General features: G+C 49.6%; 1 protein-coding gene across 2 annotated transcripts in view; it reads left to right on the forward strand.

Moving 5' to 3' along the window:
• The first annotated feature begins 1,338 nt into the window (after positions 1-1,338).
• LOC140479140 (LIM and senescent cell antigen-like-containing domain protein 2) overlaps positions 1,339-26,057 on the forward strand; it is a 174,265-nt gene continuing 149,546 nt past the window's right edge. Inside the window, exon 1 of one of the 2 annotated variants that reach the window (XM_072573092.1) lies at positions 1,339-1,414. In XM_072573092.1, coding sequence (XP_072429193.1) covers positions 1,404-1,414 — 11 coding nt within the window. In that variant the 5' untranslated portion in view covers positions 1,339-1,403. Of the gene's footprint in view, positions 1,415-25,032; positions 25,182-26,057 lie in introns of those variants that run through there. The other variant, XM_072573091.1, reaches the window with a different exon arrangement.

Raw genomic sequence — 26,057 nt, forward strand, 5'->3', positions numbered from 1 at the left:
CTTTAGGGAACATCTCCGAGACACCCGGACCAATCAACCAAACCGCCCCGTGGCCCAACATTTCAACTCCCCCTCCCACTCTGCCGAGGACATGGAGGTCCTGGCCCTCCTTCACCGCCGCTCCCTCACCACCAGACGCCTGGAGGAAGAACGCCTCATCTTCCGCCTGAAGAAGGGCTTATGCCCGAAACGTCGACTCTCCTTCTCCTTTGATGCTGCCTGACCTGCTGCGCTTTTCCAGCAACACATTTTTCAGCTCTGATCTCCAGCATCTGCAGTCCTCACTTTCTCCCAGGACAGACCAGTACAGCCCAGCTCAGACCAGTACAGCCCAACTCAGCACAGTCCAGCTCAGCCCAGCACAGCCCAGCTCAGCATAGTCCAGCCCAGCACAGGCCAGCTCAGCTCAGCACAGATCAGTGCAGCCCAGCACAGCCTAGCTTAGCACAGGATGGTACAACGCAGCTGAGACCAGGCAAAAGTGAGGACTGCAGATGCTGGAGATCAGAGTCAAGCTTAGAGTGGTGCTGGAAAAGCACAGCAAGGTCAGGCAGCATCCAAGGAGCAGGAAAATCGACATTTCAGGCAAAAGTCCTTCATCAAGAAGGTTCTGATGAAGGGAATTCCTGATGATGGGCTTTTGCCCGAAACATCTACTCTTTTCCAGCACCACTCTAATCTTGACAGCCGAGCCCAGCACAGCCTAACCCAGACAGCTCAGCACAGCCTGGCACAGTCCAGCACAGCCTGGCACTGTCCAGCACAGCCTGGCACAGTCCAGCACAGCCCAGCACAGCACAGCACAGCCCAACTCAGCCCAGACCAGCACAGCCAATCCCAGCTCAGCCCAGACCAGCACGACTCAGACCAGTATAGCTTAGTCCAGTACAGCTCAGTCCGGCTCAGACCAGCACAGTTCAGACCAGCTCTGACCCCCTGTGACTGTGTGCATCCCCCCACCACCCCTGTGTGGTGGGAGGGAGCCAGGCTGATGTGTGAGTGCACCCGCGGAGGGGCACTTGGCCCCGTGGGGGGGTGCAGCTCCTCCTGTCCCGTGGGTTTGAGTTGCTCCATGATCAACCCCTGACATTACCCCAAATGCTGCAGAGACCAAACACGGTTCACACCTTCCCCCTCCCCAGCTGCTGGAGCTCTGCTGGGGCGCCGCTTGCAGATCCCAGCAGGGAGAAGGCGCCTTGGCAGGGGGATTCCCAGCAGAGCCAGGCTCAGGGGAAACCTGCGCTGTTTGTCCCAGCCCCGTGTCTGGGGAGGGAGGGACCGTCTGCCCAAGCAGCGCCGCTCCGATCCCTCCTTTTTTGGGTTGGAAACACTTGCTGCAGACTCTGCTGCAACTTCGCGGTCTGCCCAAGGACGGGGAGAGCGGAGAACCGGCCACCAGCAGCATGACCGGGAGGTGAGGGAACTGGTACCCAGTCCCCGGGCAAGGCGTGTGGGCATCGGGGAGGGGGAGAGAGCCCCAAGGGGGAAGGGAGAGAGTCCCAGGGAGAGAGAGAGTCCCAGGGAGGGGGGAAGAGTCTCAGGGAGAGAGAGAGAGAGTCCCAGGGAGAGAGAGAGAGAGTCTCAGGGAGAGAGAGAGTCCCAGGGAGGGGGAAGAGTCTCAGGGAGAGAGAGAGTCCCAGGGAGGGGGAAGAGTCTCAGGGAGAGAGAGAGAGAGTCCCAGGGAGAGAGAGAGAGAGTCTCAGGGAGAGAGAGAGTCCCAGGGAGGGGGAAGAGTCTCAGGGAGAGAGAGAGAGAGTCTCAGGGAGAGAGAGAGTCCCAGGGAGGGGGGAAGAGTCTCAGGGAGAGAGAGAGTCCCAGGGAGGGGGAAGAGTCTCAGGGAGAGAGAGAGAGAGTCCCAGGGAGAGAGAGAGAGAGTCTCAGGGAGAGAGAGAGTCCCAGGGAGGGGGAAGAGTCTCAGGGAGAGAGAGAGAGAGTCCCAGGGAGAGAGAGAGAGAGTCTCAGGGAGAGAGAGAGTCCCAGGGAGGGGGAAGAGTCTCAGGGAGAGAGAGAGAGAGTCTCAGGGAGAGAGAGAGTCCCAGGGAGGGGGGAAGAGTCTCAGGGAGAGAGAGAGTCCCAGGGAGGGGGAAGAGTCTCAGGGAGAGAGAGAGAGAGTCCCAGGGAGAGAGAGAGAGAGTCTCAGGGAGAGAGAGAGTCCCAGGGAGGGGGAAGAGTCTCAGGGAGAGAGAGAGTCCCAGGGAGGGGGAAGAGTCTCAGGGAGAGAGAGAGAGAGTCCCAGGGAGAGAGAGAGAGAGTCTCAGGGAGAGAGAGAGTCCCAGGGAGGGGGAAGAGTCTCAGGGAGAGAGAGAGAGAGTCTCAGGGAGAGAGAGAGTCCCAGGGAGGGGGGAAGAGTCTCAGGGAGAGAGAGAGTCCCAGGGAGGGGGAAGAGTCTCAGGGAGAGAGAGAGAGAGTCCCAGGGAGAGAGAGAGTCCCAGGGAGAGAGAGAGAGAGTCCCAGGGAGAGAGAGAGTCCCAGGGAGGGGGAAGAGTCTCAGGGAGAGAGAGAGAGAGTCCCAGGGAGAGAGAGAGAGAGTCTCAGGGAGAGAGAGAGTCCCAGGGAGGGGGAAGAGTCTCAGGGAGAGAGAGAGTCCCAGGGAGAGAGAGAGAGAGAGTCCCAGGGAGAGACAGAGTCCCAGGGAGGGGGGAAGAGTCTCAGGGAGAGAGAGAGAGAGTCTCAGGGAGAGAGAGAGTCCCAGGGAGGGGGGAAGAGTCTCAGGGAGAGAGAGAGAGAGTCTCAGGGAGAGAGAGAGTCCCAGGGAGAGGGAGAGTCCCAGGGAGAGAGAGAGAGAGTCTCAGGGAGAGAGAGAGTCCCAGGGAGGGGGAAGAGTCTCAGGGAGAGAGAGAGTCCCAGGGAGGGGGAAGAGTCTCAGGGAGAGAGAGAGAGAGTCCCAGGGAGAGAGAGAGTCCCAGGGAGAGGGAGAGTCCCAGGGAGAGAGAGAGAGAGTCCCAGGGAGAGAGAGAGTCCCAGGGAGGGGGAAGAGTCTCAGGGAGAGAGAGAGAGAGTCCCAGGGAGAGAGAGAGAGAAGGGAGGGGGAGGGGGAGGAGAGTCCCAGGGAGAGAGAGGGAAGGGGGGGGGCGGAGAGTCCCAGGGAGAGAGAAAGAGAGAGAGTCCCAGGGAGAGAGGGGGGGGGGGGGAGGGCAGAGAGTCCCGGGGGGGGGGGAGGGCAGAGAGTCCCAGGGAGAGAGAGTGAGAGTCTCAGGGAGAGAGAGAGAGTCTCAGGGAGGGGGGGGGGGAAAGAGTCTCAGGGAGAGAGAGAGTCCCAGGGAGGGGGGGGGAAAGAGTCTCAGGGAGAGAGAGAGAGTCTCAGGGAGGGGGGGGGGGAAGATTCTCAGGGAGAGAGAGAGTCCCAGGGAGAGATGGCGGGTGGGGGGGCAGGGGGGAAGAGTGTCCCAAGGAGAGAGGGGGAGGGGGGAGAGAGTCTCAGGGAGAGAGAGGGGGAGAGAGTCTCAGGGAGAGAGAGAGAGAGCCCCAAGGGGGAGGGGAGAGAGTCCCAGGGAGAGAGAGGAGAGAGAGTCCCAGGGGAGGGGAGAGACAGCCCCAGGGAGAGAGAGTCCCAGGGAGAAAGAGGGGGGGGGGGGGAAGAGTCTCAGGGAGAGAGAGAGAGAGAGAGCCCCAAGGGGGAGGGGAGAGAGTCCCAGGGAGAGAGAGGAGAGAGAGTCCCAGGGGAGGGGGGAGACATCCCCAGGGAGAGAGAGGGGGAGAGAGTCCCAGGGAGAGAGAGGGGGGAAAGTCTCAGGGAGAGAGACGGGTAGAGAGCCCCGGGAGATAAAGAGGGAGAGAACCCCAGGGAGAGAGAGGGATCCCAAGGGGGAGGGTCAGGGAGAGGACCCTGGGTGGGGGGCAAGAGAGACCCGGGGTAGGGATTGGAGAGAGCCCAATGTGAATGGGGGTGAGCCCCAAGGAGATGTTCCGGAGGGATTGGGGGAGAGCCCCAGGAGGATACAGCCCCAGGGGGAGAGAGTGGGGTAGAGACTGGATGCTCACTGAGAGGATGTGGCCAGGGAGAGGGTTAAGCCACAGGAAGATGGGTGAGGCTCTGGAGAAGGGAATGTGGCAGGGATTGAGATACAGGGGGAGAATGTCACTAACACATTGGGCATGCCAATGTTACTGTAATGGACTGTGGGTGTGTCCGTGATTGTGATAACAGACTGTGAGTGTGTAGATGAGTGTGACTGACTGTGAATGTGTCAACATTTGCCTGATGGATTGTGGGAGTGACAGTGTTTGTTTGATGGATTGTTGGTGTGTGTTAGTGCAATGGACTATGGGTATGTCAACATTAGGAGACAGTGAGGACTGCAGATGCTGGAGATCAGAGTCGAGAGTGTGGTGCTGGAAAAGCACAGCAGGTCAGGCAGCATCCGGGGAGCAGGGGAATCGACATTTTGGGCAGAAGCCCTTCGTTAGTCTCATGGTCTGTGAGTGTGTCAGTGTTAGTGTTATGGGCAGTGGGTGTGTCAGTGTCAGTGTGATCGACTGAGTGTGTTAGTGTTATGCACAGTGGGTGTGTCAGTGTAAGTGTGATAGACTGAGTGTGACTGTGTTCGTGTTATGGACTGTGGGTGTGTCAGTGCCAGTGTGATGGACTGAGTGTGTCAGTGTTAGTATTATGGACAGTGTGTGTGTTAGTGTCAGTGTGATAGACTGAGTGTGTCAGTGTTAGTGTTATGGGCAGTAGATGTGTCAGTGTTAGTGTGATGGACTGAGTGTGTTAGTGTTATGGACAGTGGGTGTGTCAGTGCCAGTGTGATAGTCTGAGTGTGACATTGTTAGTGTTGTGGGCAGTGGGTGTGTCAGTGTCCGTGTGATAAACTGAGTGTGTTAGTGTTATGGACAGTGGACATGTCAGTGTCAGTGTGATAGACTGAGTGTGTCAGTGTTAGTGTTATGGACAGTGGGTGTGTCAGTGTCAGTGTGATAGACTGAGTGTGTCAGTGTTAGTGTTATGGGCAGTGGGTGTGTCAGTGTCAGTGTGATCGACTGAGTGTGTTAGTGTTATGGACAGTGGGTGTGTCAGTGTAAGTGTGATAGACTGAGTGTGACTGTGTTCGTGTTATGGACAGTGGGTGTGTCAGTGCCAGTGTGACAGACTGCATGTGTCAGTGTTAGTGTGATAGACAGAGTGTGTCAGTGTTACTGTTATGGACAGCGGGTGTGTTAGTGTCAGTGTGATGGACTGAGTGTGACATTGTTAGTGTTGTGGGCAGTGGGTGTGTCAGTGCCAGTGTGATAGTCTGAGTGTGACATTGTTAGTGTTGTGGGCAGTGGGTGTGTCAGTGTCCGTGTGATAAACTGAGTGTGTTAGTGTTATGGACAGTGGACATGTCAGTGTCAGTGTGATACACTGAGTGTGTCAGTGTTAGTGTTATGGACAGTGGGTGTGTCAGTGTCAGTGTGATAGACTGAGTTTGTCAGTGTTAGTGTTATGGACAGTGGGTGTGTCAGCATCAGTGTGTAAGACTGAGTGTGTCAGTGTTAGTGTTATGGGCAGTGGGTGTGTCAGTGTCAGTGTGATTGTTATGGGCAGTGGGTGTGTCAGTGTCAGTTTGATAGACTGTGTCAGTATTAGTGTTATGGGCAGTAGGTGTGTCAGTGTGATTGAGTGTGTCAGTGTTAGTGTTATGGACAGTGGGTGTGTCAGTGTCAGTGTGATAGACTGAGTGCGACAGTGTTAGTGTTATGGACAGTAGGTGTGTCAGTGTCAGTGTGATAGACTGAGTGTGTCAGTGTTAGTGTTATGGACAGTGGGTGTGTCAGTGTCAGTGTGATAGACTGAGTGTGACAGTGTTAGTGTTGTGGGCAGTGGGTGTGTCAGTGTCAGTGTGATAGTCTGAGTGTGACAGTGTTAGTGTTATGGGCAGTAGGCATGACAGTGTGATTGAGTGTGTCAGTGTCAGTGTGATAGACTGAGTGCGACAGTGTTAGTGTTATGGACAGTAGGTGTGTCAGTGTCAGTGTGATAGACTGAGTGTGTCAGTGTTAGTGTTATGGACAGTGGACATGTCAGTGTCAGTGTAATACACTGAGTGTGTCAGTGTTAGTGTTATGGACAGTGGGTGTGTCAGTGTCAGTGTGATAGACTGAGTGTGTCAGTGTTAGTGTTATGGGCAGTGGGTGTGTCAGTGTCAGTTTGATAGACTGTGTCAGTATTAGTGTTATGGGCAGTAGGTGTGTCAGTGTGATTGAGTGTGTCAGTGTTAGTGTTATGGACAGTGGGTGTGTCAGTGTCAGTGTGATAGACTGAGTGTGTCAGTGTTACTGTTATGGACAGTGGGTGTGTCAGTGTCAGTGTGATATACTGAGTGTGTCAGTGTTAGTGTTATGGGCAGTGGGTGTGTCAGTGTCAGTGTGATCGACTGAGTGTGTTAGTGTTATGGACAGTGGGTGTGTCAGTGTAAGTGTGATAGACTGAGTGTGACTGTGTTCGTGTTATGGACAGTGGGTGTGTCAGTGCCAGTGTGATGGACTGAGTGTGTCAGTGTTAGCATTATGGACAGTGTGTGTGTTAGTGTCAGTGTGATAGACTGAGTGTATCAGTGTTAGTGTTATGGGCAGTAGGTGTGTCAGTGTTAGTGTGACAGACTGCATGTGTCAGTGTTAGTGTGATAGACAGAGTGTGTCAGTGTTACTGTTATGGACAGCGGGTGTGTTAGTGTCAGTGTGATGGACTGAGTGTGTTAGTGTTATGGACAGTGGGTGTGTCAGTGCCAGTGTGATAGTCTGAGTGTGACATTGTTAGTGTTGTGGGCAGTGGGTGTGTCAGTGTCCGTGTGATAAACTGAGTGTGTTAGTGTTATGGACAGTGGACATGTCAGTGTCAGTGTGATACACTGAGTGTGTCAGTGTTAGTGTTATGGACAGTGGGTGTGTCAGTGTCAGTGTGAAAGACTGAGTGTGTCAGTGTTAGTGTTATGGGCAGTGGGTGTGTCAGTGTCAGTTTGATAGACTGTGTCAGTATTAGTGTTATGGGCAGTAGGTGTGTCAGTGTGATTGAGTGTGTCAGTGTTAGTGTTATGGACAGTGGGTGTGTCAGTGTCAGTGTGATAGACTGAGTGCGACAGTGTTAGTGTTATGGACAGTAGGTGTGTCAGTGTCAGTGTGATAGACTGAGTGTGTCAGTGTTAGTGTTATGGACAGTGGGTGTGTCAGTGTCAGTGTGATAGACTGAGTGTGACTGTGTTCGTGTTATGGACTGTGGGTGTGTCAGTGCCAGTGTGATGGACTGAGTGTGTCAGTGTTAGTATTATGGACAGTGTGTGTGTTAGTGTCAGTGTGATAGACTGAGTGTATCAGTGTTAGTGTTATGGGCAGTAGGTGTGTCAGTGTTAGTGTGACAGACTTCATGTGTCAGTGTTAGTGTGATAGAGTGTGTCAGTGTTACTGTTATGGACAGCGGGTGTGTTAGTGTCAGTGTGATACACTGAGTGTGTCAGTGTTAGTGTTATGGACAGTGGGTGTGTCAGTGTCAGTGTAATAGACTGAGTGTGTCAGTGTTAGTATTATGGACAGCGGGTGTGTTAGTGTCAGTGTGATACACTGAGTGTGTCAGTGTTAGTGTTATGGACAGTGGGTGTGTCAGTGCCAGTGTGATGGACTGAGTGTGTCAGTGTTAGTATTATGGACAGTGTGTGTGTTAGTGTCAGTGTGATAGACTGAGTGTATCAGTGTTAGTGTTATGGGCAGTAGGTGTGTCAGTGTTAGTGTGACAGACTTCATGTGTCAGTGTTAGTGTGATAGAGTGTGTCAGTGTTACTGTTATGGACAGCGGGTGTGTTAGTGTCAGTGTGATACACTGAGTGTGTCAGTGTTAGTGTTATGGACAGTGGGTGTGTCAGTGTCAGTTTGATAGACTGTGTCAGTATTAGTGATATGGGCAGTAGGTGTGTCAGTGTGATTGAGTGTGTCAGTGTTAGTGTTATGGACAGTGGGTGTGTCAGTGTCAGTGTTATAGACTGAGTGTGTCAGTGTTAGTGTTATGGACAGTGGGTGTGTCAGTGTCAGTGTGATAGACTGAGTGTGACAGTGTTAGTGTTGTGGGCAGTGGGTGTGTCAGTGTCAGTGTGATAGTCTGAGTGTGACAGTGTTAGTGTTATGGGCAGTAGGCATGACAGTGTGATTGAGTGTGTCAGTGTTACTGTTATGGACAGTGGGTGTGTCAGTGTCAGTGTGATATACTGAGTGTGTCACTGTTAGTGTTATGGGCAGTGGGTGTGTCAGTGTCAGTTTGATAGACTGTGTCAGTGTTAGTGTTATGGACAGTGGGTGTGTCAGTGTCAGTGTGATAGACTGAGTGCGACAGTGTTAGTGTTATGGACAGTAGGTGTGTCAGTGTCAGTGTGATAGACTTAGTGTGTCAGTGTTAGTGTTATGGACAGTGGGTGTGTCAGTGTCAGTGTGATAGACTGAGTGTGTTAGTGTTATGGACAGTGGGTGTGACAGTGTGATTGAGTGTGACAGTGTTAGTGTTGTGGGCAGTGGGTGTGTCAGTGTCAGTGTGATAGTCTGAGTGTGACAGTGTTAGTGTTATGGGCAGTAGGTGTGACAGTGTGATTGAGTGTGTCAGTGTTAGTGTTATGGACAGTGGGTGTGTCAGTGTCAGTGTGATAGTCTGAGTGTGACAGTGTTAGTGTTATGGACAGTGGGTGTGTCAGTGTTAGTGTTACGGACAGTGGGTGTGTCAGTGTAAGTGTGATAGACTGAGTGTGTCAGTGTTAGTGTTATGAAGAGTGGGTGTGTCAGTGTTAGTGGGATAGACTGAGTGTGTTAGTGTTATGGACAAGGAGTGAATCAGTGTCAGTGTGATAGTCTGAATCTGTCCGTGTTAATGTTATGGACAGTGGATGTGTCGGTGTTAGTGTTACGGACAGTGGGTGTGTCAGTGTAAGTGTGATAGACTGAGTGTGACTGTGTTAGTGTTTTGGACAGTGGGTGTGTCAGTGTCAGTGTGATAGACTGAGTGTGACAGTGTTAGTGTTGTGGGCAGTGGGTGTGTCAGTGTCAGTGTGATAGTCTGAGTGTGACAGTGTTAGTGTTATGGGCAGTAGGCATGACAGTGTGATTGAGTGTGTCAGTGTTAGTGTTATGGACAGTGGGTGTGTCAGTGTCAGTGTGATAGACTGAGTGCGACAGTGTTAGTGTTATGGACAGTAGGTGTGTCAGTGTCAGTGTGATAGACTGAGTGTGACAGTGTTAGTGTTATGGACAGTGGACATGTCAGTGTCAGTGTAATACACTGAGTGTGTCAGTGTTAGTGTTATGGACAGTGGGTGTGTCAGTGTCAGTGTGATAGACTGAGTGTGTCAGTGTTAGTGTTATGGGCAGTGGGTGTGTCAGTGTCAGTTTGATAGACTGTGTCAGTATTAGTGTTATGGGCAGTAGGTGTGTCAGTGTGATTGAGTGTGTCAGTGTTAGTGTTATGGACAGTGGGTGTGTCAGTGTCAGTGTGATAGACTGAGTGTGTCAGTGTTACTGTTATGGACAGTGGGTGTGTCAGTGTCAGTGTGATATACTGAGTGTGTCAGTGTTAGTGTTATGGGCAGTGGGTGTGTCAGTGTCAGTGTGATCGACTGAGTGTGTTAGTGTTATGGACAGTGGGTGTGTCAGTGTAAGTGTGATAGACTGAGTGTGACTGTGTTCGTGTTATGGACAGTGGGTGTGTCAGTGCCAGTGTGATGGACTGAGTGTGTCAGTGTTAGCATTATGGACAGTGTGTGTGTTAGTGTCAGTGTGATAGACTGAGTGTATCAGTGTTACTGTTATGGGCAGTAGGTGTGTCAGTGTTAGTGTGATGGACTGAGTGTGTTAGTGTTATGGACAGTGGGTGTGTCAGTGCCAGTGTGATAGTCTGAGTGTGACATTGTTAGTGTTGTGGGCAGTGGGTGTGTCAGTGTCCGTGTGATAAACTGAGTGTGTTAGTGTTATGGACAGTGGACATGTCAGTGTCAGTGTGATACACTGAGTGTGTCAGTGTTAGTGTTATGGACAGTGGGTGTGTCAGTGTCAGTGTGAAAGACTGAGTGTGTCAGTGTTAGTGTTATGGGCAGTGGGTGTGTCAGTGTCAGTTTGATAGACTGTGTCAGTATTAGTGTTATGGGCAGTAGGTGTGTCAGTGTGATTGAGTGTGTCAGTGTTAGTGTTATGGACAGTGGGTGTGTCAGTGTCAGTGTGATAGACTGAGTGCGACAGTGTTAGTGTTATGGACAGTAGGTGTGTCAGTGTCAGTGTGATAGACTGAGTGTGTCAGTGTTAGTGTTATGGACAGTGGGCGTGTCAGTGTCAGTGTGATAGACTGAGTGTGACTGTGTTCGTGTTATGGACTGTGGGTGTGTCAGTGCCAGTGTGATGGACTGAGTGTGTCAGTGTTAGTATTATGGACAGTGTGTGTGTTAGTGTCAGTGTGATAGACTGAGTGTATCAGTGTTAGTGTTATGGGCAGTAGGTATGTCAGTGTTAGTGTGACAGAATTCATGTGTCAGTGTTAGTGTGATAGAGTGTGTCAGTGTTACTGTTATGGACAGCGGGTGTGTTAGTGTCAGTGTGATGCACTGAGTGTGTCAGTGTTAGTGTTATGGACAGTGGGTGTGTCAGTGTCAGTGTAATAGACTGAGTGTGTCAGTGTTAGTATTATGGACAGCGGGTGTGTTAGTGTCAGTGTGATACACTGAGTGTGTCAGTGTTAGTGTTATGGACAGTGGGTGTGTCAGTGTCAGTGTGATATACTGAGTGTGTCACTGTTAGTGTTATGGGCAGTGGGTGTGTCAGTGTCAGTTTGATAGACTGTGTCAGTGTTAGTGTTATGGACAGTGGGTGTGTCAGTGTCAGTGTGATAGACTGAGTGCGACAGTGTTAGTGTTGTGGGCAGTGGGTGTGTCAGTGTCAGTGTGATAGTCTGAGTGTGACAGTGTTAGTGTTATGGGCAGTAGGCATGACAGTGTGATTGAGTGTGTCAGTGTTAGTGTTATGGGCAGTGGGTGTGTCAGTGTCAGTTTGATAGACTGTGTCAGTGTTAGTGTTATGGACAGTGGGTGTGTCAGTGTCAGTGTGATAGACTGAGTGCGACAGTGTTAGTGTTATGGACAGTAGGCATGACAGTGTGATTGAGTGTGTCAGTGTTACTGTTATGGACAGTGGGTGTGTCAGTGTCAGTGTGATATACTGAGTGTGTCACTGTTAGTGTTATGGGCAGTGGGTGTGTCAGTGTCAGTTTGATAGACTGTGTCAGTGTTAGTGTTATGGACAGTGGGTGTGTCAGTGTCAGTGTGATAGACTGAGTGCGACAGTGTTAGTGTTGTGGGCAGTGGGTGTGTCAGTGTCAGTGTGATAGTCTGAGTGTGACAGTGTTAGTGTTATGGGCAGTAGGCATGACAGTGTGATTGAGTGTGTCAGTGTTAGTGTTATGGGCAGTGGGTGTGTCAGTGTCAGTTTGATAGACTGTGTCAGTGTTAGTGTTATGGACAGTGGGTGTGTCAGTGTCAGTGTGATAGACTGAGTGCGACAGTGTTAGTGTTATGGACAGTAGGTGTGTCAGTGTCAGTGTGATAGACTGAGTGTGTCAGTGTTAGTGTTATGGACAGTGGGTGTGTCAGTGTCAGTGTGATAGACTGAGTGTGTTAGTGTTATGGACAGTGGGTGTGACAGTGTGATTGAGTGTGACAGTGTTAGTGTTGTGGGCAGTGGGTGTGTCAGTGTCAGTGTGATAGTCTGAGTGTGACAGTGTTAGTGTTATGGGCAGTAGGTGTGACAGTGTGATTGAGTGTGTCAGTGTTAGTGTTATGGACAGTGGGTGTGTCAGTGTCAGTGTGATAGTCTGAGTGTGACAGTGTTAGTGTTATGGACAGTGGGTGTGTCAGTGTTAGTGTTACGGACAGTGGGTGTGTCAGTGTAAGTGTGATAGACTGAGTGTGTCAGTGTTAGTGTTATGAAGAGTGGGTGTGTCAGTGTTAGTGTGATAGACTGAGTGTGTTAGTGTTATGGACAAGGAGTGAATCAGTGTCAGTGTGATAGTCTGAATCTGTCCGTGTTAATGTTATGGACAGTGGATGTGTCGGTGTTAGTGTTACGGACAGTGGGTGTGTCAGTGTAAGTGTGATAGACTGAGTGTGACTGTGTTCATGTTATGGACTGTGGGTGTGTCAGTGTCAGTGTGATACACTGAGTGTGTCAGTGTTAGTGTTTTGGACAGTGGGTGTGTCAGTGTGATAGACTGAGTGTGACAGTGTTAGTGTTATGGGCAGTGAATGTGACAGTGTGATTGAGTGTGTCAGTGTTAGTGTTATGGACAGTGGGTGTGTCAGTGTGATGGACTGAGTGTGACAGTGTTAGTGTTATGAACAGTGTGTGTGTTAGTGTCAGTGTGATTGAATGAGTGTGACAGTGTTAGTGTTATGGGCAGTAGGTGTGTCAGTGTCAGTGTGACAGACTGAGTGTGTCAGTGTTAGTGTGATAGACTGAGAATGTTAGTGTTATGGACAGCGGGTGTGTTAGTGTCAGTGTGAAGGACTGAGTATGTAAGTGTTAGTGTATGGTCTGTGGGTGTGTCAGGGCTAGTGTGATAGACAGAGTGTGTCAGTGTTAATGTGACAGACTGAGTGTGTCAATGTTAGTATTATCGGCAGTGGGTATGTCAGTGTGATAGACTGAGTGCGACAGTGTTAGTGTTATGGACATTGGCTGTGTCAGTGTCAGTGTGATAGACTGAGTGCGACAGTGTTAGCGTTGTGGGCAGTGGGTGTGTCAGTGTCAGTGTGATGGACTGAGTGTGACAGTATTATTGTTATGGGCAGTGGGTGTGTCAGTGTTAGTGTGATGGACTGAGTGTGGCAGTGTTAGTGTTATGGACAGTGAGTGTGTCAGTGTTAGTGTGATGGGCTGAGTGTGTCAGTGTTAGTGTGATGGACTGAGTGTGGCAGTGTTAGTGTTATGGACAGTGGGTGTGTCAGTGTTAGTGTGATGGGCTGAGTGTGTCAGTGTTAGTGTTATGGACAGTGAGTGTGGCAGTGTTAGTGTTATGGACAGTGAGTGTGTCAGTGTTAGTGTGATGGGCTGAGTGTGGCAGTGTTAGTGTTATGGACAGTGAGTGTGTCAGCGTCAGTGAGATAGACTGAGTGTGTTGGCGTTAGTGTCATGGATAGTGGGTGTGTCAGTGTGATAGACTGAGTGTCGCAGTGTCAGTGTGACAGACTGAGTGTGTCAATGTTAGTGTTATGGAGAGTGGGTGTGTCAGTGTCAGTGTGATAGGCTGAGTGTGTCAGTGTTATGCACATTGGGTGTGTCAGTGTCAGTGTGATGGACTGAGTGTGACAGTATTATTGTTATGGGCAGTGGGTGTGTCAGTGTCAGTGTGATGGGCTGAGTGTGTCAGTGTTAGTGTTATGGAAAGTGGGTGTGTCAGTGTCAGTGTGATGGGCAGTGAATGTGTCAGTGTATGAGACTAAGTGTGTCAAGTGTTAGTGTTATGGAGAGTGGGTGTGTCAGTGTTAGTGTGACAGACAGTGTGTCAGTGTTAGTGTTATGGGCAGTGAATGTGACAGTGTGATTGAGTTTGTCAGTGTTAATGTTGTGGGCAGTGGGTGTGTCAGTGTCAGTGTGATGGACTGAGAATGACAGTGTTAGTGTTGTGGGCAGTGGGTGTGTCAGTGTTAGTGTGATAGACTGAGTGTGTTAGTGTTATGCACAGGGAGTGAATCAGTGTCAGTGTGATAATCTGAGTCAGTCCATGTTAATGTTTTGGACAGTGGGTGTGTCAGTGTTCGTGTTATGGACAGTGGGTGTGTCATGGACGGTGGTGTGTCAGTGTCAGTGTCAGTGTCAGTGTGACAGATTGAGTGTGTCAGTGTTAGTGTTATGGAGAGTGGGTGTGTCAGTGTCAGTGTGAAAGACTGAGTGTGTCAGTGTTCATGTTATGGGCAGTAGGTGTGTCAGTGTGATGGACTGAGAGTGACAGTGTTAGTGTTGTGGGCAGTGGGTGTGTCAGTGTCAGTGTGATGGACTGAGAGTGACAGTGTTAGTGTTGTGGGTAGTGGGTGTGTCAGTGCCAGTGTGATGGACTGAGTGTGTCAGTGTTAGTGTTATGGAGAGTGGGTGTGTCAGTGTGATAGATTGAGTGTGTCAGTGTTAGTGTTATGGGCAGTGAGTGTGTCAGCATCAGTGTGTTAGACTGAGTGTGTCAGTGTTAGTGTTATGGAGAGTGGTTGTGTCAGTGTTAGTGTGGTAGACTGAGTGTGTCAGTGTTAGTGTTATGGACAGTGGGTGTGTCAGTGTCAGTGTGATAGACTGAGTGTGTCAGTGTTAGTGTTATGGGCAGTAGGTGTGTCAGTGTTAGTGTGACAGACTGCGTGTGTCGGTGTTAGTGTGATAGACTGAGTGTGTCAGTGTTATGGACATTGGGTGTGTCAGTGTGATGGACTAAGTGTGACAGTATTATTGTTATGGGCAGTGGGTGTGTTAGTGTGATAGAATGAGTGTGTCAGTGTTACTGTTATGGACAGCGGGTGTGTTAGTGTCAGTGTGATAGACTGAGTGTATCAGTGTTAGCGATATGGACATTGGGTGTGTCAGTGTTAGTGTGATAGACTGAGTGTGTCACTGTTATGGACATTGCGTGTGTCAGTGTCAGTGTGATAGACTGAGTGTGTCAGTGTTATTGTTATTGACATTGGGTGTGTCAGTGTTAGTGTGATAGACTGAGTGTGTCAGTGTTATGGACATTGGATGTGTCAGTGTGATGGACTAAGTGTGACAGTATTATTATGGGCAGTGGGTGTGTCAGTGTGATGGACTGAATGTGTCAGTGTTAGTGTTTTGGAGAGTGGGTGTGTCAGTGTCAGTGTGATAGACTGAGTGTGTCAGTGTTCGTGTTATGGACTGAGTGTGACAGTGTTAGTGTTGTGGGCAGTGGGTGTGTCAGTGTCAGTGTGATAGACTGAGTTTCTCAGTGTTCGTGTTATGGGCAGAGGGTGTGTCAGTGACAGTGTGATAGACTGAGTGTGTCAGTGTTCATGTTATGGGCAGTGGGTGTGCCGGTGTCAGTGTGATAGATTGAGTATGTAAGTGTTAGTGTTCTGGTCTGTGGGTGTGTCAGTGCTCGTGTGACAAACTGAGTGTGTCAGTGTCATTGTGATAGACTGAGTGTGACAGTGTTAGTGTTATGGGCAGTGGATGTGTCAGTGTCAGTGTGATAGACTGAGTGTGTCAGTGTTAGCGATATGGACAGTAGGTGTGTCAGTGTTAGTGTTATGGACTGAGCGTGTCAGTTTTAGTGTTATGGAGAATGGGTGTGTCAGTGTCACTGTGACAGACTGAGTGTGTCAGTGTTAGTGTTATGGAGAATGGGTGTGTCAGTGTTAGTGTTACGGACAGTGGGTGTGTCAGTGTCAGTGTGATAGACTGAGTGTGACAGTGTTAGTGTTATGGACAGTGGGTGTGTTAGTGTAAGTGTGATAGACTGAGTGTGTCAGTGTTAGCGATATGGACATTGGGTGTGTCAGTGTTATTGTTATGAGCAGTGGGTGTGTCAGTGTGATAGACTGAGTGTGTCAGTGTTAGCGTTATGGAGAGTGAATGTGTCAGTGTATGAGACTGAGTCTGTCAGTGTTAGTGTTATGGACAGTGGGTGTGTCAGTGTGATGGACTGAGTGTGTCAGTGTTAGTGTTATGGGCAGTGAGTGTGTCATTGTAGGTGTGATAAAGTGAACGTGTCAGTGTTAGTGTTATGGATGGTGGGTGTGTCAATGTCAGTGTGATAGACTGTGTCAGTGTTAGTGTTATGGAGAGATTGTGTGTCAGTGTCAGTGTGACAGACTGAGTGTGTCAGTGTCAGTGTTATGGACAGTGGGTGTGTCAGTGTTAGTGTGATAGACTGAGTGTGTCAGTGTTATTGTTATGGACAGTGGGTGTGTCAGTGTGATAGACTCAGTGTGTCAGGGTTAGTATTATGGGCAGTAGGTGTGTCATTGTCAGTGTGATAGACTGAGTGTGTCAGTGTTAGTTTTATGGAGGGTGGGTGTGTCAGTGTCAGTGTGATGGACTGAGTGTGTCAGTGTTAGTTTTATGGGCAGTGAGTGTGTCAGTGTAGGTGTGATAGAGCGAATGTGTCAGTGTTAGTGTTATGGAGAGTGGGTGTGTCAGTGTGATAGACTGACTGTGTCAGTGTTAGTTTTATGGAGAGTGCGTGTGTCAGTGTCAGTGTGATAGACTGAGTGTGTCAGTATTAGTGTTATGGAGAGTGGGTGTGTCAGTGTGATAGATTGAGTGTGTCAGTGTTAGTGTTATGGAGAGTGGGTGTGTGAGTGTCAGTGTGATGGACTGAGTGTGTTAGTGTTATGGACAGTGGGTGTGTCAGTGTCAGTGTGATAGACTGAGTGTGTCAGTGCTAGTGTTATGGACAGTGGATGTATCAGTGTCAGTGTAATAGACTGTGTTAGTGTTATGGACAGTGGGTGTGTCAGTGTTAGCGGGCTCCATTGTGAGTGTGTCAGTATTAGTGTGCACAATGCTGAAATGTCAGTGTTAGTGTTATTATACTGGTTTGTAAGTGTGTCAGTGTTTGCAGTTCTGTGGCTGTGATTGTGATTGTGATTGTAGTGGGTTGTGGTGTGTCAGTGATAGAGTGCAAGTTTGTGAGTATATCAATGTTAGTGTGATTTCTGTGTGTCAGCTTTAGTGAGCAGGTTTGTGGATGTGTCAGTATTAGTGTTCACGTTTGTGAATGTTTCAGTGTTAGTGTGATGTGAGTGTGCCCATGTCAGTGTTAGTGAGCAGGATTGTGAGTGTGTCAGTATTAGTGTGCTTGGAGTGTGCCCATGTCAGTGTTAGTGAGCAGGATTGTGAGTGTGTCAGTATTAGTGTGCTGTGAGTGTGCCCATGTCAGTGTTAGTGAGCAGGATTGTGAGTGTGTCAGTATTAGTGTGCTGTGAGTGTGCCCGTGTCAGTGTTCAGGTTTGTGAGTGTGTCAGCATTAGTCAGCAGGTTTGTGAGTGTGTCTGTATTACTGTGATGTGAGTGTGCCCGTGTCAGTGTTAGTGTGCAGGGTTGTGAGTGTGTCAGTGTTAGAGTGCAGGGTTTTGAGTGTGTTGATGTTAGTGTGCAGGGTTGTGAGTGTGTCAGTGTTAGTGTGCAGGGTTGTGATTGTGTCGATGTTAGTGTGCAGGATTGTGAGTGTGTTAATATTAGTGTGCAGTTTTATGTATCGGTCAGTGTTAGTGCGCAGTTCTGTGAATGTGTTAACGTTAGTGTGCAGTTTTGTGAGTGTGTCAATGTTAGTGTGCAGATTTGTGTGTAGGTCATTGTTAGTGTGCAGTTTTGTGAGTGTGTCAGTGTTAGTGTGCAGGATTGTGTGTCAGTGTTAGTGTGCTGGATTGTGAGTGTGTCAGTGTTAGTGTGCAGGATTGTGATTGTGTCGGTGTTAGTGTGCAGGATTGTGAGTGGGTCAGTGTTAGTGTGCAGGGTTGTGATTGGGTCAATGTTGGTGTGCAGGATTGTGATTGTGTCGATGTTAGTGTGCAGGATTGCGTGTGTCAGTGGTAGTGTGCAGGATTGCATGTGTCGATGTTAGTGTGCTGGATTGTGATTGTATCGGTGTTAGTGTGCTGGATTGAGTGTGTCAGTGTTAGTGTGCAGGATTGTGAGTGTGTCGATGTTTGTTTGCAGGATTGTGAGCGTGTCAGTGTTAGTGTGCAGGATTGTGATTGTGTCGATGTTGGTGTGCTGGATTGTGATTGTGTCGGTGTTAGTGTGCAGGATTGAGTGTGTCAGTGTTAGTGTGCAGGATTGTGAGGGTGTCGATGTTAGTGTGCAGGATTGTGAGTGTGTCGGTGTTAGTGTGCTGGGTTGTGAGTGTGTCAGTGTTAGTGTGCAGGATTGTGAGTGTGACAGTGTTAGTGTGCAGGATTATGAGTGCGTCGATTTTAGTGTGCAGGATTGTGAGTGTGTCAGTGTTAGTGTGCAGGATTGTGATTGTGTCGATGTTAGTGTGCAGGATTGTGAGTGTGTCGATATTGGTGTGCAGGATTGAGTGTGTCAGTGTTAGTGTGCAGGATTGTGAGTGTGTCGATGTTGGTGTGCAGGATTGTGAGTGTGTCAGTGTTAGTGTGCAGGATTGTGATTGTGTCGATGTTGGTGTGCTGGATTGTGATTGTGTCGGTGTTAGTGTGCAGGATTGAGTGTGTCAGTGTTAGTGTGCAAGATTGTGAGGGTGTCGATGTTAGTGTGCAGGATTGTGAGTGTGTCAGTGTTAGTGTGCTGGGTTGTGAGTGTGTCAGTGTTAGTGTGCAGGATTGTGAGTGTGACAGTGTTAGTGTGCAGGATTATGAGTGTGTCGATGTTAGTGTGCAGGATTGTGAGTGTGTCAGTGTTAGTGTGCAGGATTGTGATTGTGTCGATGTTAGTGTGCAGGATTGTGAGTGTGTCGATATTGGTGTGCAGGATTGAGTGTGTCAGTGTTAGTGTGCAGGATTGTGAGTCTGTCGATGTTGGTGTGCAGGATTGTGAGTGTGTCAGTGTTAGTGTGCAGGATTGTGAGTGTGTCGATGTTGGTGTGCAGGATTGTGAGTGTGTCGATGTTAGTGTGCAGGATTGCGTGTGTCAGTGTTAGTGTGCAGGAGTGTGAGTATGTCGATGTTAGTGTGCAGGATTGTGAGTGTGTCAGTGTTAGTGTGCTGGGTTGTGAGTGTGTCAGTGTTAGTGTGCAGGATTGTGATTGTGTCGATGTTGGTGTGCAGGATTGAGTGTGTCAGTGTTAGTGTGCAGGATTGTGAGTGTGTCAGTGTTAGTGTGCAGGATTGTGATTGTGTCGATGTTAGTGTGCAGAGTTGTGAGTGTCAGTGTTAGTGTGCAGGGTTGTGAGTGTGTCAATGTTAATGTGCAGGATTGTGAGTGTGTCAGTGTTAGTGTGCAGGGTTGTGATTGTGTCAATGTTAGTGTGCAGGATTGCGTGTGTCAGTGTTAGTGTGCAGGAGTGTGAGTGTGTCGATGTTAGTGTGCAGGATTGCGTGTGTCAGTGTTAGTGTGCAGGATTGCGTGTGTCAGTGTTAGTGTGCAGGAGTGTGAGTGTGTCGATGTTAGTGTGCAGGATTGTGAGTGTGTCGATATTGGTGTGCATGATTGAGTGTGTCAGTGTTAGTGTGCAGGATTGTGAGTGTGTCGATGTTGGTGTGCAGGAATGTGAGTGTGTCAGTGTTAGTGTGCAGGATTGTGATTGTGTCGATGTTAGTGTGCAGGATTGTGAGTGTGTCGATGTTAGTGTGCAGGATTGTGAGTGTGTCGATATTGGTGTGCATGATTGAGTGTGTCAGTGTTAGTGTGCAGGATTGTGAGTGTGTCGATGTTGGTGTGCAGGAATGTGAGTGTGTCAGTGTTAGTGTGCAGGATTGTGATTGTGTCGATGTTAGTGTGCAGGGTTGTGATTGTGTCGATGTTAGTGTGCAGGGTTGTGAGTGTGTCAGTGTTATTGTTATGGACAGTGGGTGTGTCAGTGTAATAGACTCAGTGTGTCAGGGTTAGTGTTATGGGCTGTAGGTGTGTCATTGTCAGTGTGATAGACTGAGTGTGTCAGTGTTAGTTTTATGGAGAGTGGGTGTGTCAGTGTCAGTGTGATGGACTGAGTGTGTCAGTGTTAGTTTTATGGAGAGTGCGTGTGTCAGTATCAGTGTGATAGAGTGAGTGTGTCAGTGTTAGTGTTATGGAGAGGGGGTGTGTCAGTGTCAGTGTGATAGACTAAGTGTGACAGGATTGTGAGTGTGTCAGTGTTAGTGTGCAGGATTGTGATTGTGTCGATATTGGTGTGCAGGATTGAGTGTGTCAGTGTTAGTGTGCAGGATTGTGAGTGTGTCGATGTTGGTGTGCAGGATTGTGACTTTGTCAGTGTTAGTGTGCAGGATTGTGATTGTGTCGATGTTAGTGTGCAGGGTTGTGATTGTGTCAATGTTAGTGTGCAGGGTTGTGAGTGTGTCAGTGTTAGTGTGCAGAGTTGTGAGTGTGTCAGTATTAGTGTGCAGGATTGTGAGTGTGTCGATGTTGGTGTGCAGGATTGTGAGTGTGTCAGTGTTAGTGTGCAGGATTGTGATTGTGTCGATGTTAGTGTGCAGGGTTGTGAGTGTCAGTGTTAGTGTGCAGCGTTGTGATTGTGTCGATGTTAGTGTGCAGGGTAGTGAGTGTGTCAGTGTTACTGTGCAGGATTGTAAGTGTCTTGATGTTGGTGTGCAGGATTGTGATTGTGTCAATGTTAGTGTGCAGGGTAGTGAGTGTGTCAGTGTTAGTGTGCATAGTTGTGAGTGTCAATGTTAGTGTGCAGGGTCGTTTGTGTGTCAGTGTTAGTGTGCAGGGTAGTGAGTGTGTCAATGTTAGTGTGCAGGGTTGTGATTGTGTCAATGTTAGTGTGCAGGGTAGTGAGTGTCAGTGTTAGTGTGCAGGGTTGTGATTGTGTCAATGTTAGTGTGCAGGGTCGTGAGTGTGTCAGTGTTAGTGTGCAGGGTAGTGAGTGTGTCAGTGTTAGTGTGCTGGATTTTGATTGTGTCGATGTTAGTGTGCAGGGTCGTGAGTGTCTCAGTGTTAGTGTGCAGGGTAGTGAGTGTGTCAGTGTTAGTGTGCAGGGTTCTGATTGTGTTGATGTTAGTGTGCAGGGTAGTGAGTGTGTCAGTGTTAGTGTGCATAGTTGTGAGTGTCAATGTTAGTGTGCAGGGTCGTTTGTGTGTCAGTGTTAGTGTGCAGGGTAGTGAGTGTGTCAATGTTAGTGTGCAGGGTTGTGATTGTGTCGATGTTGGTGTGCAGGATTGCGATTGTGTCAATGTTAGTGTGCAGGGTTGTGAGTGTCAGTGTTAGTGTGCAGGGTTGTGATTGTGTCGATGTTAGTGTGCAGGGTAGTGAGTGTGTCAGTGTTAGTGTGCAGGATTGTAAGTGTCTTGATGTTGGTGTGCAGGATTGTGATTGTGTCAATGTTAGTGTGCAGGGTTGTGATTGTGTCGATGTTAATGTGCAGGGTAGTGAGTGTGTCAGTGTTAGTGTGCTTGGTTGTGAGTGTCAATGTTAGTGTGCAGGGTTGTGATTGTGTCGATGTTAGTGTGCAGGGTGGTGAGTGTGTCAGTGTTAGTGTGCATGGTAGTGATTGTGTTGATGTTAGTGTGCAGGGTGGTGAGTGTGTCAGTGTTAGTGTGCAGGGTTGTGATTGTGTCAATGTTAGTGTGCAGGGTGGTGAGTGTGTCTGTGTTAGTGTGCAGGGTTGTGATTGTGTCGATGTTAGTGTGTAGGGTGGTGAGTGTGTCAGTGTTAGTGTGCAGGGTTGTGATTGTATCGATGTTAGTGTGCAGCGTAGTGAGTGTGTCAGTATTAGTGTGCAGGATTGTGAGTGTGTCGATGTTGGTGTGCAGGATTGTGAGTGTGTCAGTGTTAGTGTGCAGGATTGTGATTGTGTCGATGTTAGTGTGCAGGGTTGTGAGTGTCAGTGTTAGTGTGCAGCGTTGTGATTGTGTCGATGTTAGTGTGCAGGGTAGTGAGTGTGTCAGTGTTAGTGTGCAGGATTGTAAGTGTCTTGATGTTGGTGTGCAGGATTGTGATTGTGTCAATGTTAGTGTGCAGGGTAGTGAGTGTGTCAATATTAGTGTGCAGTGTTGTGATTCTGTCGATGTTAGTGTGCAGGGTAGTGAGTGTGTCAGTGTTAGGGTGCATAGTTGTGAGTGTCAATGTTAGTGTGCAGGGTCGTTTGTGTGTCAGTGTTAGTGTGCAGGGTAGTGAGTGTGTCAATGTTAGTGTGCAGGGTTGTGATTGTGTCAATGTTAGTGTGCAGGGTAGTGAGTGTCAGTGTTAGTGTGCAGGGTTGTGATTGTGTCAATGTTAGTGTGCAGGGTCGTGAGTGTGTCAGTGTTAGTGTGCAGGGTAGTGAGTGTGTCAGTGTTAGTGTGCTGGATTTTGATTGTGTCGATGTTAGTGTGCAGGGTCGTGAGTGTCTCAGTGTTAGTGTGCAGGGTAGTGAGTGTGTCAGTGTTAGTGTGCAGGGTTCTGATTGTGTTGATGTTAGTGTGCAGGGTGGTGAGTGTGTCAGTGTTAGTGTGCCGGATAGTGAGTGTGTCGATGTTAGTGTGCAGGGTAGTGAGTGTGTCAGTGTTAGTGTGCACGGTGGTGAGTGTGTCAGTGTTAGTGAGCAGGGGAGTGAGTGTCAGTGTTAGTGTGCAGGACTGTGAGTGTGTCGATGTTGGTGTGCAGGATTGTGATTGTGTCAATGTTAGTGTGCAGGGTTGTGAGTGTCAGTGTTAGTGTGCAGGGTTGTGATTGTGTCGATGTTAGTGTGCAGGGTAGTGAGTGTGTCAGTGTTAGTGTGCAGGGTAGTGATTGTGTCGATGTTAGTGTGCAGGGTGGTGAGTGTGTCAGTGTTAGTGTGCAGGGTTGTGATTGTGTCAATGTTAGTGTGCAGGGTGGTGAGTGTGTCTGTGTTAGTGTGCAGGGTTGTGATTGTGTCGATGTTAGTGTGTAGGGTGGTGAGTGTGTCAGTGTTAGTGTGCAGGGTTGTGATTGTGTCGATGTTAGTGTGCAGCGTAGTGAGTGTGTCAGTGTTAATGTGCAGGGTTGTGATTGTGTCGATGTTAGTGTGCAGGGTGGTGAGTGTGTCAGTGTTAGTGTGCAGGGTTGTGATTGTGCCGATGTTAGTGTGCAGGGTGGTGAGTGTGTCAGTGTTCGTGTGCAGGGTTGTGATTGTGCCGATGTTAGTGTGCAGTGTTGTGAGTGTGTCAGTGTTAGTGTGCTGGGTAGTAAGTGTGTCGATGTTAGTGTGCAGGGTGGTGAGTGTGTCAGTGTTAGTGTGCAGGGTTGTGATTGTGTCGATGTTAGTGTGCAGGGTGGTGAGTGTGTCAGTGTTAGTGTGCAGGATTGTGATTGTGTCGATGTTAGTGTGCAGGGTGGTGAGTGTGTCAGTGTTAGTGAGCAGGGTTGTGAGTGTTTTGTTCTCATGCAGCTGCATAGTGAGCCTGTCCCTATTCCTGCTCCATTGGACCTGAGCATCTGAGTTTCCAATCTTCAGCCAATTCAGATCCCTCCACGTGATATCAAGGAATGGTTAGAGACACTGGATACTGCTAAGGCTTTGTATGGTGTCAACAGTCTGGTAATCGTACTGAAGACTTGTGTTCCAGAACTTGCTGTTCCCTTAGCCAAGCTCTCCCAGTACAGTTACAGCTGTCATCTACATGGCAATTGCCCAGATACATAAAAAGCAGGACAAATCCAACTCAGCCAATTCCCACCCATTGGGGTCCTCTCGACCATCAGTAAAGTGATGGAAGGTGTCGCCAACAGTGTCATCGAGCAGCGCCTGCTCAGTAATAACCTGCTCAGTGACGCCTAGTTTGGGTTCCACCAGGGACACTTAGCTCCTGACCTCATTACAGCTTTGGGCCAAACATGGACGCAAGTACTGAATTCCAGAGGGGTGGGGGTGTGGGGGGTGGTGAGAGTGACAGTCCCTGACATCAAGGCTACGTTTGACTGAGTGTGGCATCAAGGAGCCCTGGAAATACTGGAATCAATGGGGGCAAACTCTCCGCTCGTTGGACTCACACCTGGCACAGAAGAAGATGGTTGTGGTCAGTCATTTCAGCTCCAGGACATCTCTGCAGGAGTCCCTCGGGGTAGTGTCCGAGGCCCATCCACCTTCAGCTGCTTCATCAATGCCCTTCCCTCGATCATAAAGTCAGAAGTTGAGATGCTGATTGATGATTGCACAGTGCTCAGCACCATTCACAACTCCCCCGGTCCTGGAGCAGTCCATGTTCAAATGCAACAAGATCTAAGTGCCAAGTAACATTCACTCCACACAAATGCCAGGCAGTGATCATCTCCAATGATCTAACACTGCTCCTTAACATTCATTTGTGTAACTATCACCGAATGCCCCACTATCAATATCCTGGGGGTTACCATGGAACTGAAACTCAACTGGACTCACCACATGAGCGCAGGTCTACAAGAGCAGGTCAGAGACTAGGAATACTGCGGCGAGTAACTCACCTCCTGACTCCCCCAAACCTGCCCCACCATCTACACGGCACAAGTCAGGGGTGTGATGGAGTACTCCCCACTTGCCTGGATGGGAGCAGCTCCAATGAAACTCAAGAAGCTTGACACCACCCTGGCCAGAGCAGCCCGCCTGACTGACACCACACCCACATGCATCTCCCACCGACGTTCAATAGCAGCAGCGTATAATACCTACAAGGTGCGCTACAGAGCTCACCAAAGATCTTCAGGCAGCACCTTCCAACCACACGGCCACTTCCCTCTAGAAGGGGAAGTGCAGCAGTAACGTGGGAGCACCAACAACTGCCAGTTCCCCTCGAAGCCACTCCCCATCCTGACTTGGAGATACACTGCCATTCCTTCACCGTCGCTGGGCCAAAATCCTGGAATTCCCTCCCTCAGGACATTGTGGGTCAACTCCGGAGCAAGTGGACTGCCTCAGCTGAAGAGGGCAGCTCACTACCACCTTCTCAAGGGCCAACGAGAGTCACAATTAGCTTTATTGTCACGTGTCTTCATATGACGACAGTGAAACGTTTATAAGTTGCCCTGATGGCGACATCCTGGGTATAAAGGTACACCAGGGATTGGCAATGAAATGCTGGTGACACCCAAGTGCTAAGAGTGAATGGAAAACACCCAATGACGTGGGTGTGACCATGCTCTCTGTCTGGGATAGTGCGGCTCCTAGCAGGACAGGCCCAAGAGTGTGCCCTCGATCGGGGGTACCCTCTACCCGTTCCCTGCCTGTGGGTTGGCCGATGCCCCGGCAGCCTAGGCCGGAGTCTGGCTGCCACGCTACCCATCAAGGAAGGTGCTGCCAATCACAAGCCTGTCTGCCTGGCTGTGGCTGAGCTGCCTGCTGGGATTGCTGTTTGCTCTGGCAGGAGTGGGTGTGGGCTAATGCAGTGAGTCAGGATGGAGGCCTGGGATGGCCCTCAGGAACCGGAGCAGGAAGCCTGCAAGAGCCGGCCAGGGGCCTCCTGCCTCCGTTTCCTTGAGTCTCCACCCCCGTTGGCCTGAGTGAGGCCCCGGGACGATCTGTCCCCAGTGCCAGGAGGCATGGCTGCTGTCAGGCTACGGGAGCTGGCCTCGTCTCAGCTGTATCGGCGTCGCTATGAGAGGAACAGTGGGGTACTGGAGCTCTGGCACAGCAGGACTGAGCCCCCCAGCAGAAGACCTGGGTAGGTGCTGCTGCTTTATTACACTCAGAGAGTTTCTAAAAGCAACACCACAGCCTTCCCCGAGAAACAGGAAAGGAACAGGATTGTAGCTGCTGCAAAAGACAAAGCTAAACTTCCCCCCCCTCACAGTCAGAGATTGAGTCGCCAACCCCTCCCTGCTTTACACATTTGCAGTCGGGTATTTGCTCCCTTTGGAATGCTGCGAATTAATCGGCAGGTTTTATTGTGGCCTTGCACCACCCCCAACCCCAGCTCGCACCTGGGCATTCAGCGGGCAGAGGCCATGCCAGCTCCCCAAGCTCAGCCAAGGCTTCCCTCGATTCTGTCACTGTCACTCCTCCCGGTTTGGGTTTGGTGCCCCCGAGGTGTCGCCTCATTGGTGGAAAAACCCAAAATCAAACTTATCCAGGAGAGGATAGGCTGGTGCATGGGCGGTGTCAGGGTGTGTGTGTGTGTGTGTGTGTGTGTGTGTATGTGTGTGTGTGTGTGTGTGTGTACGTATGTAAAATTCCGAATCGGTGAGACAGTGTGTGTCTGAGGCTGTGTTTGAGTGTGTGTATGAGACACAGTAGGGTATGTGTAAAATAATGTGTCTGAGAGTGAATGTGTGAGTATGTGAGACAGTAAGTGTGTATGTGTGTGGGTGGATGTAAGACAGTGTGTTTCAGTATGAGTGTGAGGGCATGTGAGACTATGTGTGTGTGTCAGAGAATGTAAGACAGTGTGTTTGAGAGTGAGTGTGTGAGTATGTGAGACTGTGTGAGTGTGCACGCATGTGAGTGTGGAGGGGTATAAGGTGGAGAGGTGGACAGATCGTAGGATGGAGGTGTGAAGATTTGGAGGGTGGAGGTTTGGAAAACTTGAGGGATGGAGGAG

Source organism: Chiloscyllium punctatum, chromosome 6 (genome assembly GCF_047496795.1).
Source record: "Chiloscyllium punctatum isolate Juve2018m chromosome 6, sChiPun1.3, whole genome shotgun sequence".
NCBI classification, from domain to species: domain Eukaryota; kingdom Metazoa; phylum Chordata; class Chondrichthyes; order Orectolobiformes; family Hemiscylliidae; genus Chiloscyllium; species Chiloscyllium punctatum.